The sequence below is a fragment of the Anser anser genome (assembly GCF_964211835.1).
Source record: "Anser anser genome assembly, chromosome: 29".
NCBI classification, from domain to species: Eukaryota; Metazoa; Chordata; class Aves; order Anseriformes; family Anatidae; genus Anser; species Anser anser.
Window position 1 is genome coordinate 1,677,821 of NC_139750.1, and position 13,704 is coordinate 1,691,524.

The 13,704-nt window shown below is 48.6% G+C and overlaps 2 protein-coding genes across 2 annotated transcripts in view; both read left to right on the plus strand.

The window, feature by feature from the left end:
- The window catches only part of LOC310887863 (olfactory receptor 14A16-like), a gene marked incomplete at its 3' end in the record, with an annotated part of 89,666 nt that overhangs the window by 14,982 nt on the left and 60,980 nt on the right, over positions 1–13,704 (plus strand). The window lies entirely within an intron of this gene.
- On the plus strand, positions 532–7,384 carry LOC310887707 (olfactory receptor 6E1-like; the record flags this gene model as incomplete). Its single annotated transcript, XM_083813883.1, is given in 3 exon segments — positions 532–549; positions 6,516–6,581; positions 6,584–7,384. Coding segments are annotated over 3 exon segments (885 nt in total).

Consider the following 13,704-nt stretch of genomic DNA (forward strand, 5'->3'; position numbering starts at 1 on the left):
CATGGCTGTGCAGGTGGGTGTCGGGGCACTTCTGCCTGAGGATCTGATAGGCCACCTCCAGGCACATGGCCGCTCTATGAGGGTGTCATGTTAGCTGTCATAAGGAACTGAGGAGCCACTGACATGCAAAGAGTGTAAATCTATTTCAAAGTCACTCCTGCCCTTGTACCTAATAGACCTTGCACATAGGTCTATCCTGGCCACCAGAGAAGCTGAAATGCCATGAGAAGGTGCATGGGAGTGGGAGATCCCATCTTTCTGAAGTAGCTGCCAGGTCAACCCTTGCCTCCTGGCTGGCAGGTGGTCTTTTAGGCTCACATTTACCAGCATCTCTCACAGGCTAGCAGAAGGCACCCGGCTGGCATGGTACTTGTGTGATGCCCTCTGCCCAAGTACCTGAAATGCCCATGAAACAGTGGCCTTGACCGTGGGTTGTCAAGTTTCTTGTGCCTGAGTACATGACTGGGGAGCAGCAGGCATGTGGCTTAGTTGTGTCTTTCTGAGGAGCTGAAAGGTCAGCAGGAAGGACACATGGCCTGGAAGATCATGGTGAGGTTCCTTCTGTCTGGTCAGCTGACAGGCCCCAGGAAGGCTGATGGGTGTGGAAGCCTGTGTGAAGGATGGTTTCTGAGATGTTGGAACTTTCCTTGTTTATAGGAAACAGCATGTGAGAGAAAACCTGCTTCAAAGGGAAGCTTCGGTGATGGAGGGTGGATGTGAGAGGGAAGATAAGTGAGTGGAAGAGGTGTGCAATATTGTGTCAGAGGACACCTGGAAGGAATCTATAATCAGTCCATGTGTTTGTGCTTCAGGGCACAGCTGGAGAGGATACAGACGTCAATAAAGGCACAGCAATTCCCATGTGAGTGCCAGGTAGGAAAGCAAGATGGATGTTTGTAGCCTACAGGGAAAAAGGGAAAGGTGTGGGACAGCATAGGACAGCCAGTGGTGGCAATGGACAAGGGCACTGGCAAGGTTAGGCATAGCCAAGAAAGCCAAGGTCTTGTTCCCTTGGCTATGGCAGGTCTCTCTGCCACCAAGGCCTAGGAGGAGACATTGTTTTTTAACGAGATGATACAACTGGGGCCTCATCTCCTCTTTGCAACTCCTGACAGAGGCCAGGGGATGTCACACCACTATCTTTCACTTGGCACTGCATACCCCACATGCCACTGCCTGAGGAAGAGCCCAGAGCCCCACATGAGGGACAGGACCTCTCTGCCCAGAGCTTCAAGCAAGGCTTGGCCTTTCTGCTTGATGAAACAAAGCCAGCATTTTCTCAGCCTCAGAGACACCTGCACAGAGCCTTGGCCTACCTGTAATCATGGCCTCCAATTACCTGCCCTAAGGAGTCCATGGGGCTTTGTCAGTAATGGCCCTCAGCAGGACCAATCAATGCTTTGAAGGACTTTGGGTTTGGCTTCTGACTTTGGCTTTCTGAGAGATTTCATCAGTCTCCTCTCAGGAGCTGATGTTGATAAACTTGTCTGCAACTACACCTTGGGGCTTATTAAGGCACAGAAAGCCTTTCTTAAGACACAGAGTCTCTTAAGGAGGTCTGGACAGGTAGGAGAAGTTTGACACTGTACAGACAACCTTGCTCCTCTCCTCCCAGTCTCGCACCATTTCTCTCATTGATCCCCTAGGACTTGCATCACTTCTCCTGACATCAGACTTCTCCACTCAAGTCTGCAGTTGCACCTTGTAGTTCCCTGTCCCAACTCCCTCCTGCTTTCCTTAGAGAACAGGCTGCACACAGATAGAGAAGGATGATTCTTAATTGCAAGCAAACTAAAACAAAGTATGATAAAACGTAATAATCAATAAAGCACACTCTCTTAAGTGTTTGCTAGTTCCATGATGTACCCAATGAAGCTCATCTCCCGCAACTTATAACCATTTTGTTTGTTTGTTTGTTTTTTGTTTTCCCGAGTCTGTAGACATGAAAGATTATGTAAAAATAAAGTTTAGGAGTTTCCTAAATATACTTCTAGTCTACATATAGAAACGGAAACTTTGGACTCCCTGAAACTCCAAGCAATGACTAGATCATGGAATAGTAGAATCAAAGAATGAAAGAATCTTGGAAAGGTTTGTGCTGGAACAGGACTCTAAGATCATCTACTCCAATCCCTCTGTCATCGGCAGGGGCATCTGTCACTACATCAGGTTGTTCAAAGTCCCTTCCAACCTGACTTTGAACACTTCCTGTGATGGGGAATCCACAGCTTGTCTGGGAAACGTTCTAATGTCTAACTACTCTCACTGTAAAAGTATCTCCTTATATCCAATCTAAATCAGCTTTTACAGCTCAAAAGCATGACACCTTGTCTTGTCACTACGGACCCTCATAAGGCTCTTGAGGGAACTCATTGCAGATTTCTGTACTTGAAAGGGACTTATAAAAAAGATGGGGAGCAACTCTTTGATCAATTGGATAATGACAGGACGAGGGGGGAATGGTTTCAAACTAAAAGAGGGGAAATTTAGATTAGAGGTTAGGAGGAAATTCTCCACTCAGAGGGTGGTGAGGCACTGGAACATGTTGCCCAGAGAGCTTGTGGATGCCTTGTTCGTAGAGGTGTTCAAGACGAGGTTAGATGAGGCCCTGGGCAACCTGATCTAGTGGGTAGCATCCTTTCCTATTGCAGGGGGATTGGAACTAGATGAGACCCCTTCCAAACCAAGCCATTCTGTGATTGTATGAAAAGGCAGCAATAAGGCAGCAATAAGGGCTCCCTGGCACCTCCTCTAGGTTGAAGAACTTCAACTCTCTCAGCTTTTCTTTGCATGGGAAATCTTCCAGCTCTCTGATCATTTTCATGGCCTTCCTTTGGAGCCACCCTAACAGCTCTATGTCTTTTTTTTTTTTTTTTTTGCATTGGGGATCCCAGAACTGGATGCAGTACTGCTGGTTGGGACTCTCTAGGAAAGAGACAAATAAAGGAATCACCTCCCTCGACCTGCTGGTCTCTCTTCTTCTCATGCAATGGATGATGTTCTCTTTCTGGGCTGCAAGTGCACACTGCCAGCTGATAGCCAGATCTTCCTCATTTGGAGTACACCAGTACAAGTCCCTCTCAGCAGGCAGTCTCACAATCTATTCATCCCCAAATTTATATGGAGAGTGGGGCTTTCCATTACTTAGGTGTAGCACCTTGCACTTGGCCTTAATAGTAGGTCCCTGCATGAACCCTGAAGTGATACCACTCCTTACTGGTTTCCACTTGGTTATTAAAACATTGACTATAACTCTTTGGATGAGGCCATTTATTCAATTCTTTTCTCCCTCTAACAGTCAGTCCATCAAACACATATTCCTCCAGTTTAATGGAGTATGTTGTAAGAGACCATATCAAAAGCCTTACACAAGTCCACATAGATGGCATCAGTAGCTATTCCCTTATCTGATGACGAACTTTAAAGAATGTAATAAAACCAAGGAAATCTTTTAGATATATAAACGTATGTAATGCTTTTAATTATATATCTATTTCTTGCTATAACATCAAGGAGTACACTTAAAATATATAATAGTTTGCTCAGTGCCAGCTGGCAAAATCCTTCCTCCATGGAGAGAGAAGAATTGAAACACAGGGCTGCTTTAGCCCATTGGAGAGCACAATTCTAGTACTCTGTCTCCCAAATTTCAACAAACACAACCCATGCAGATCTTTGCTGGATGAACTCTTTGGCTGATGAGAATCTTTCTCTGGAGACACAAGACTTTTCTCTGGCCTGCAGCTCATCAGCTGAAGTTTCATCCAGACGAAGCGGCCAGGTGGGAGGCAAGAAGAGGAAAGGAGCTTCTCTCCATCCCCACCATGGACAGTGGCCGAAATGAAACATGGACAAACAAGTTTCCAAAGCAGTGAGCTGATGCAGCCCACCGAGACCTTCTATGGCAATGCAATTATCTGGGATGGGTGGAGTCCAGTTGGAGGAGAGGTACCATGCAGATGAGAGTCTGTGAATAAAAATGGATGGGATAGCCTGGACAATGGTTTCTGGGGACATTTCTGGTGCCTCTGGGTATCTGAAACCTCTGCATGGATCAGAAGAGCATGACATAGGCCTTTAAGGTGACTGTCCCTCATTGACAGTGGCTGTAGGAGGTAGAAAAGACAGGGACTGGGACAGCTGCTGTGCACTGCCTCCCAGAGTGCTGACAAAAGAGTGCTCCTCTTCCCTGAGTATCACCACCAGGATAAGGAGTTCATGTATCAGGCTTGGATGTGAACCCCGTGCACCTACATTTCAGTGTGAGGCTCCTGAGACAGATCGGGATCCATATCTCTTGTACTTAGCAGCAGCAGCACAAACAGCTGTGCCCAGTGGGTCTCCCCATCCTGCATTTCCAGTCAGAGCAGAGGTAGCTTTTAAACTAAAAAAGGGTAGATTTAGATTGGATATTCAGAAGAAATTATTTTCTCTGAGGGTGGTGAGGCACTAGAACTGACTGATCAGAGGAGCTGTGGGTGCCCTACCCCTGGAATTCATCAAGGCCAGGCTGGATGGGGCTTTGAGCAACCTGGTCTAGTGGAAGTTGTCCCTGCCTATAGCAGGGCAATTGGAAATAGATGATCTTTAAGGTCCTTTCAACGCCAAATATTTCTGTTTTTGTGATTCTGTGATTGATGTGACTGACCAGACTTGTTTCCTATCACTGCCGCCCATTCTTATTTTACCTCATTGCATGGGAAATGGTCTTTGATCAGATCCCCTCAGTGCTTAGCTGATTGTCAGGGCTAAACCACAACATATTGCTGTTGGTGACTGGGCTTGAGCTTTTGCTAAAACAATTACAGCTAATGGGTTAATCTCAACAAATTTTCCAGATGAAGCTAGTGCAGAGATTTCCCTTTGCCAGTCTAGAGGCAAAGAGCAAGGCGGGGCACTTGGGGTCTAAGAGCAGCCCAAGTCCCAGGCTGAAATGTCCATGCAAACATGGAGTACTCCCTGTTTCTGAGCTTCCCATTTTACTGCCTAAGTGGACCCATTCTGCCCTGGGACAGGACCTGAGGGGACAACACAGCCCACAGAGAAACCACTTCACTGCTTCTAACCCATCTTCTCCTCCTCCACCTTTACATTTAGAGGTGTTCTCTTTTTGTAGTCATCTGCTCTGATCCTTTCTATGTCTAAACACATAGGGAAAGGTGAAGGGGAAAATTTCCATCTTTATTAAATAAATTTCTCTTGTGGTTTTTGTTTTAATTTTCTTTATTTTCCTGTTAGAGGAGTAGTTTGATTTACAGAAGAGAATAATTTACTAAAATAAAAATAATCAGAGACTTGAGACGTGAGTAATGAGTTTCATCTACTTCACTCCTGGTGCCTGTGAGAACTTGTTCTCACGAAGCTCCCCCAACAGTCAATGGAGACAAGAGAAAGCCCTCGTGGCTGGGTCATCCCAGCCTAGAGCTGCCATGAGAAATAAAGGTGAGGAATCTCTTTCAGATGCTCTTCTGTCTCTCACTGTTGACAGTATGGGAGTAAGTTAAATTGCTCAGCCTGAAGGATGTGACTTTTAGACAACTGAAATATAAACCCACACAGTAGTATTTGGCATTTTTGTTTGTTTCTTTGGTTTTAGGTGCTTCCTCTTTGTACAGCAAGGACTGTCCTTAAGCTTTTGAAGATGACAAGACTTTTCCAGCTCTCAGAAAAGTAAGGCATTTAGGTGAGGACATTTGATAGTAGGAGAGAATAGCAACTGTTTGGAAACAATTGCATTTTGGCGCAGAATGAGGTCAGATGAGATTGTGTGACAGATCCATTTCCACTGGCCTGGTGGGACCATAATGAATTTTGGCCTTAATTAAGAGTACTAAAAAATGCAAGCTACACTTGGTCCCCATTTTCCCTCTTTCCTAAAGAAACAAGGGAAGATGACATGGAAGTAATCAGGGCATTACAAAAGATGTACTTGAAATTTTCTTATTTTGAAATTAAGCAAGGGATCCCCAGATGTTGCTAGTCCGAAAAGGCAAGTACCGAAGAGGAGAGAGAATAACTTTCAATGTACATATTTGAACTGATTGTTTAGAATCTACATAATAGAAAATATTCGTACAGGAGATGAGATTTCCTTTTGAAACATTGGTATGATGGATGTTTGCAATTGTTCTGAGTGGAATTTCCCAGGAATGGAGTACAATAGAGTAACAATCCATTCTTAGCCTTGTGTTTTTGTAGCAAGAATCGCTTGTGGCTGATGGACAAAGGTGGAAAGAAGACAAGAAATTCTCTGAGGACTCTACCAGATATGTGAAACAGAAAAGCCAGGGTGTGAGGAACGTCCAAAGGAATCTCTGTGTGTGTTGTATAGGAAGTCTGCAAGCAAGGAAAGAGAGAAGGAAGGAGATAGCCTTCTGTCCAGACCATGAAATTATTTTACTTGGTTTTGCCATGTTCCTGCCTCAGCCGGATAAATGGAAATTGGGCATGGGAACAGGCAATGGAACTGTCATTTCTGAATTCATCCTGTCAGGCTTCTCAGGGCTTGATCAAAGGCTACAGCTATTTCTCTGCCTGCTCCTCCTACTTATGTACCTGACAACGGAGACATCATTTTCCTGGTGTGTGTGTGGATTACCGCCTGCAAACCCCCACGTACTTTTTCATTGGCAATCTGGCATTCCTGGAAATCTGGTTTACGTCCTCCACAAGCACCAAACTGTTGGTGATTCTGAGCTCTGGCAGGAGAACAATCTCAGTAGGTGGCTGCTTTGCCCAGTCCTCTTTCTATTTTGCCCTGGGTGCTGCAGAGTTCGCTCTCCTTGTTGTCATGTCCTTTGACCGTTACGTTGCCATCTGCCAGCCTTTGCGCTATGCTGCCATCATGAAGCATCGGCTCTGCATCCACCTGGTTGCTGCTGTTTGGGTCACGGGCTTCACGTTCTTGAGTTACCGCCTGGTGCTGCTCTCAAAGCTCACTTTCTGTGGTTTGAACAAGATTGAGCATTTTTTTTGTGACAACAGCCCCTTATTCCAACTTTTCTGCTCTGACAACAGCCTGCTTTGGAAAACAGACTCAGTTTTCTTATTGTTTATCGTGCTGTCTTCCTTGTGTTTAACTCTGGCATCTTACACAAGCATTTTTCTCTGTATTCTACAAATGCCAGCAGCCTCTGGGAGGAAAAAAGCTTTTGCTACATGTTCTTCCCATCTCACCACCTTGGCCATTGTCTATGGAAGCTGCATTGTTCTCTACGCACATCCCTCAGGACATGTTTCTTTGGAGACCAACAGAATTGTAGCTTTGCTGAACACTGTCCTGTACCCATTCTTAAACCCATTCATCTACAGTCTTAGAAACAAGGCCGTGATGCTGGCCCTGAAGGAAGCCGTGGCCCGTGCAACAGCACAGCTTTTCCCCTAATCATGATGCATTTCTGAAGAGCAATATAAGTTCTCTGCTGTCATATCTTATGTAATACCACCTCCATATGTATGTGACCTCCATAAGTAGATGCCTCTGGAGGTTTATGATCCTGCTGGATTGTGTTAGGCTGTTTGATAAGAAGTGCATCTGCACTCAAAAGGAAGGCCCAGGGAAGCGGTGGCAGGATGAGTAATTCAATTCATGCCCTGCCCTGGCTGCTCCCAGGCCCAGCACAGGAGAGCCCCCAGCTCATCAAGGGCCCAAATCCATGAGCCCAGAAGAGCACAAAGCACAATGGCAGGTGGGAACCAAGTCACAGGCTCCTGCAGAACCAAGATCTTGTCCCAGCTCCTTCCAGGACTGCCTTGGGTAGACCACCACCCCAGTGTCCAGGAAGGAAACCCATGAAGGTGAGCCACTGGCAGCAGCTCTCTGCATCACAATATACTAAGGGGGTTGCTGCCAAGGGCTGTAGGGACACATGGTGTGTGTACCATGGTACCATGTACCATGGGGCTGAGTGCAGCAACTGGACTAGAACCAGGGTGTCAGAGGGCCTGTTCAGATGCCCTCAAGTGGAGAGAATGGGAGCCAGGGACATGTCCTGGGGAGGCTGAGTGTCTGAGCCCAGCTGCTGGAGGGATCCACCTTGCACACACACACACAAACATGCACGCACACACACAACCACTTCACATTTTCCACTAACGGGTCTCTGTCCTGCTCAGCTGGAGAGGCTTGTGTGTGTGCCTCCCAGGAGTACACACTCTGTCTTGCTCAGGTTGAACCCAGGGACACGGAGCTGCAGCAGCTTCAGCTCTCTTGGGCTGCCAGAGTGTGTGCCTGCTGGGCACAAAACCATCTCTGTATATGACATAGGTGCAGCAAGGCTGAAAGGAGAGGAAAGACAAAAGGGCAAGAGAAAACTGACTGAAGTGCACATTATTGCCAACACAGGTGAGATCTTCTACAGCCAAAAAATAAATGGAATAAGAGGAAAACGTACTAAGAAAAGAGAGAACCTGAATATTGAAGTGGAAGAGATCTGAGCCATGAAAACAAAGGTTACTAATGTCAACTGTCCTGCTGTAGAGGTCAAACCCAGGATGCTGAGAAACAGATAGGAGCCCATCTCCCCTGCATAGCTTTTGGAAAAATACTCTAAAGGTATAATAAATGGGATCTCCTGTACAGGTCCTTTGACTGTATTTTGTTTTAAGGCGAAACTGGTTTTCAGAAGGATGTGGATTATTCTCTTTGTTTTCTCAAAATCTTCTGCTGCTCTGTCACCCCACACTATGTTGTCATCAATATAGTGCAGGTATTCGGGAGCTTCCCCCTGCTCAGTGCAGTCTGGATCAGTCCATGGCGAATGGTAGGGCTGTGTTTCCACCCCTGGAACAGTCAATTGCAGGTGGACTGGACAGCCCTTCAAGGGAAAGCAAGCTGTGGTCTGCACACTGCTACCAAAGGGATGGAGAAAAACACATCAGTGATATCAGTTGTGGCATACCGCTTGGCTGCCTTTGACTCTAGTTCATATTGAAGTTCTACCATGTCCAGCACTGCAGCACTCAGCAGTGGCATGACTTCCTTCAGGCCACGATAGTCCACTGGCCATATGGGACTATTAAAGGGTGAGCGAGTCTTGCTGTTCACCCTTTGGCTCTCCACTTGATGAACCAGCTCATGGATGGGAATTGGGGAGTCTCAGTTACTGCAATACTGCCTCAGGTGCACCACTGGGGTAGCCATCAGCACCTGCTGTTCTTCAACCCTCAGCAACCCCACAACAGAAGGGTCCCATGAGAGACCGGGTCAAGGCAGACAGCTGTTTAATGTCCACACTACACTTTGCACCAGTGCCCACTACAGTCTTATACACCTCTGTGTCTGATGTTCCAGGTCATCAACTCCACACAGTCCAATAAACATGATTGTCCCTTCCCTCCACCTGGCTGGAAGCAGAGCCCTTCTAGCCCTGGTCATAGGATTTGTTACTGTGTCTCAGGGACTGCCTGCTGGAAACGGGAGCAGCAATTTTCTCATAAGGACCCCCCTTTGGCAATTGTTTTTCCTTGCAACTCATGTACCTGTGTCTCTAGGGTCAAGGTAGATTTCCCATCCCGTTTTCTCATGTCCTCCCCATGGTCATTCAGGTAAAACAATCGGCTGTCATGTGGTGAGTACCCACCATATCCCCTTTCTTGAGCACAGTGGAGGCCAGTGAAAAGTGGTGCACCTCAGGAGGGGTCTGTGCTGAGACTGGTACTGTTGAATATCTTTATCAATGACATAAACAGTGGGCTCAAGTACACCCTCAGCAAGTTTGCAGATGACACCAAACTAAGTGTTGCAGTTGATACAATAGAAGGAAGGGATGGCATCCAAAGGGACCTGGACAAAGTTGAGATTTGGGCCCATGTGAACCTAATGAGGTTCTGCTGCACCTGGGCCAGGGCAATCCTGAACATGAGTACAGACCGGGTGAAGAATTAATTGAGAGCAGCCCTGCAGAGAAGGACTTGGAGGTTCTGGTGGACAAAAAGCTTGACATGAGCCGACAGTGTGCGCTTTCAGCCCAGAAGGCCAGCAGCATCCTGGGCTACCAGGGAGAGGAGACCAGTTTCCCCTCCTAAGGAAGTTTCTGCAGATTACCCAACATTCCACAGGCTGTCTTCATAGGACAAGCCCTTTTACCAGCACTCCCCCTCCAATGCCTCCTTTATCACTTGTCAGTCAGGTTTGTGTCCCTGGATATGTTGTGGCTTACCCCCAGGAGGTAGCCAAGCACCACACACTCTCTCCTTCCCCCACATTATCAGAACAACGGGAGAGAAATGGTAGAAAGATGGGGAGAGACTCTTTATCACAGCATCTCAGAATCATTTAGGTTGAAAGAGACCTCCAAGATCACCTAGTCCATCCTATGACCTAACATTAACAAGTCCTCCACTAAACCATATCACTAAGCTCTACATCTAAATGTCTTTTAAAGACCTCCAGGGATGGTGACTCAACCACTTCCCTGGGCAGCCCATTCCAATGCCTAACAACAATGCATCAAAAGAGGACTGGCCATCAGGTCAAGGGTGGTGATAGTCTCCCTCTATTCTGCTCTTGTGAGGCCCCAATTGAAATACTGTGTCCACGTTTGGGGCCCCCAGCACAAGAAGGATGTTGATCTGTTAGTGGGTCCAGAGAGCCGTGAAATTGATCAGAAGGCTGCAGCATCTCTTCTAAGATGAAAGGCTGAGAGAGCTGGGGCTGTACAGCCTACAGAAGAGAAGGTTCTGGGTTGACCTCATTGTGGCCTTTCGGTACTTAAAGGGAGCTTATAAAAAAAAAAAAAGTTGGAGAGCGGCTCTTTGCTCAGTCTGATAATGACAGAGGGGGAATGGTTTTAAACTAAAAGTGAGGAGATTTAGATTAGAGGTTAGGAGGAAATTCTTCAGTCAGAGGGTGGTGAGGCACTAGAACAGACTGTCCAGAGAGGTTGTGGATGCTCTAGGCCTGGAGGTGTTCGAGAGCAGGCTGGCTGAGGCCCTGGGTAACCTGATGCAGTGAGTGACATCCCTGCCCATGGCAGGGGGCTTGGAACTGGGTGATCTTTAAGGTCTCTTCCTCACCAAGCTGTTCTTTAATTCTATGTTTCTATGATCCAAATGCCTCTTGAACACTGACAGTCACGGAACATCAACCAGGTCTCTAGAAAGCCCATTCCGGTGTCTGTCCACCCTCACAGTACAGAATATTTTCCTAATGCCCAGTCTGAACAGCCCCTGATGCAGCTTTGTGCCTTTCCCACATGTCCTGCCATTGGTTACCAGGGAGAAGAGACCAGCACCCCCCTCTCCACTTCCCCTCCCACGGAAGTTATTGAGAGCAATGAGGTCGCCCTTCAGCCTTCTTTTCTGCAGACTACGCAGCAGTCCACAGGCTGTCTTCATAGCACATGCCTTTTACCAGCATTACACATTACACACACACACAGCCACTCTCCTTCCCCCTCCTTAAGAGAACAGGGGGAGACAGACAGGAGATGGGGAGAGACTCTTTATCAGGGAGTGTAGCAGTAGGAAAAGGGGCAACAGTTTAAAAAAGAAAAAAAAAAGTGAGTCACTGGAACAGGTTGCTCAGAGAAGTGGTGGATGCCTCATCCCCCCTGGTAGTGTTCAAGGTCAGGGTGGATGGGACCTTGAGCAGCCAGGTCTAGTGGCCGGTGCCCTTGTCCATGGCAGGGGGGCTAGAACTAGATTGTCGTCAAGGTCCCTCCAGACCCAAAGCGTCCTGTGATATGGGGATCCTGCAGGAAAGCAATTGGTTGTGTAGCTTATGTAGACAGAGGGATTTCAGTTTCTGTGACAAATTTCATCTCCCTGAGTATCAACAAGTGCTTGGAAGTGATGGGATGCAGCCTGCCTGTCACTTTCTGTGTGTCCGGTCTCACAATGGGACAAGAAAAGATAATTCTCAAGCCAAACTCTTCTTTTGAATTAGGGGAAAAGACACCTCTGGAAGTAAGTGTCCATCCCCAGCTAAGAGAAGAAAAATAAGTGACTGCTTCAGCCTGATTCAAAGTCAATTCACCTGGAGACCCAGGGGAAGAGCTCCCTGTGTTGCTGAGCTGGGCCGGGCTCCTGGGCCCAAGGGGAGATCCTGGCAAGCGGGCAGCGCTGCAGAGAGACAGCTCTGCCCAGGAGCAGCTCCTCTGCACAGCGCAGCAGGGCTGGGGGCACTGCCTGCAGGGGACAAGGGCGGCTGAGAGAAGGGAGGGAGATGTTAAAGGCAGTGTGCAGGGAGGCTGCTGAGAGCTCACTGCGGGAGAAATCTTCCCAGCCCTGAACAGGGTAAGTGTCTGGCTGCAGGGCAGCACAGCTGTTGTTCCTGGTGTCATCTCCAGATTTGCAGGCAAATCCCACAGCCTCTGGGATCTTTCAGGAGGACTCTCGTGGTTTCTTTGGAGAAGAGGAGAATGACAAGCTCCAGAGCAGGGATTATCTGCCATAAATAACAGAGGGACAGGACATGAGACTTCATTCTTGCAGGGCTGGCTGCAGGCTGTGCAGCCGGGGTGCGTGTCTGTGTGAGGGCAGGCAGGTGCAGTATCCTACAGGTTCTTTTACAGCTGCCGCTTCCCATGGCTGGTAGGACATGTCACAGTGTCTGTCCTGGCTTCTCTAGTGCAGAGGATGGGGATGATTTCTGCATCAATGATTATCTGCCAAAGCTGTCAGAGGGACAGGACATGAGGGTTCCTTCTCACAGGGCTGGCTGCAGGCTGTGCAGCCAGGGTGCAGGCAGGGGTGCCCAGGGCTGTGGTGCAGAGCAGGGTCCCTGCTGTGCCCCAGGGGCTGTGTGCCGGGGCAGGGCCTCTGCCGCCTGCCAGGCTCAGCACTCAGCCTGCCCAGGGAGCTGCCCAGGGTGCTGTGGGGAGCAGCTGTGAGTGGAAGCAGCCCCCTCAGCAGGCAGGGCAGGGTCCTGCTCCTGACAGGAGGCTTCTGCCTGGGGCAGGTTGCTCACAACTCCATGGCACCCCCAGACCATGTCAGAGAGGACTCTTCCAAAGGAAGGTCAAGGCTGAGGCTTTCTTGAAGCTGTGCTTTCACCTTTCTTTGGTTCATCAGGATGGGAATGGAAACAGAGCTGTACGGAGTATAGAAGGTTTTCTGTCACCCCAGATTTTATGAGGAACCTCAGAAAGGGCCTTCAGCACCCACAAGCCTTCAGAGGGCAGCAGCATCACCTTCCCAGTTTCATCAGGGCTTGTGTGACCTCCTCTTCAGCACCTGCACACACTGAGAGGGTGCAGGGAAGAGCTGAGCACACAGCAGATGGGATGGGTTCTGGGAGCACTGGCAGGGCACAAATGTGGGGACAGAGAAGCAGCTTCTGGCAGGGATGGCTGCAGGCAGCAGAGATCAGCAGGGAGGGAGGGAACTGCAATGGGAAACCCTGCTTCAGAGGATAGACAGGCACCTCCTGCCATCCCCTGCAGTGCAGGTGTCATCCCTGAGCAACCCCCCTCAGCTCTCCTCTCCCACCCAGCACAGCCGCTGCCTTCTGGGCTGGGGGGTCCTGGGCAGGAGCTGCCTTCTGGCTAGCCAGAGCCCCAGAGGAAGGAAGGTCTGCCTCTCCAGTTATGTGCCCTGTCCCACTGCCTGGCAAAGGGCTGAGAGCTGCTGCTCTGCCATGGTGCTGCCTGGCAGGCGGCAGGCAGGGCTGGCAGGGTGACCCCTTTTTGCTTGCTCATCTGTCTCTCCCCTCCCCTCTCTCGATCATGCTGCTTGTCCTTTTCCCTCCACATCTCAGTGTTT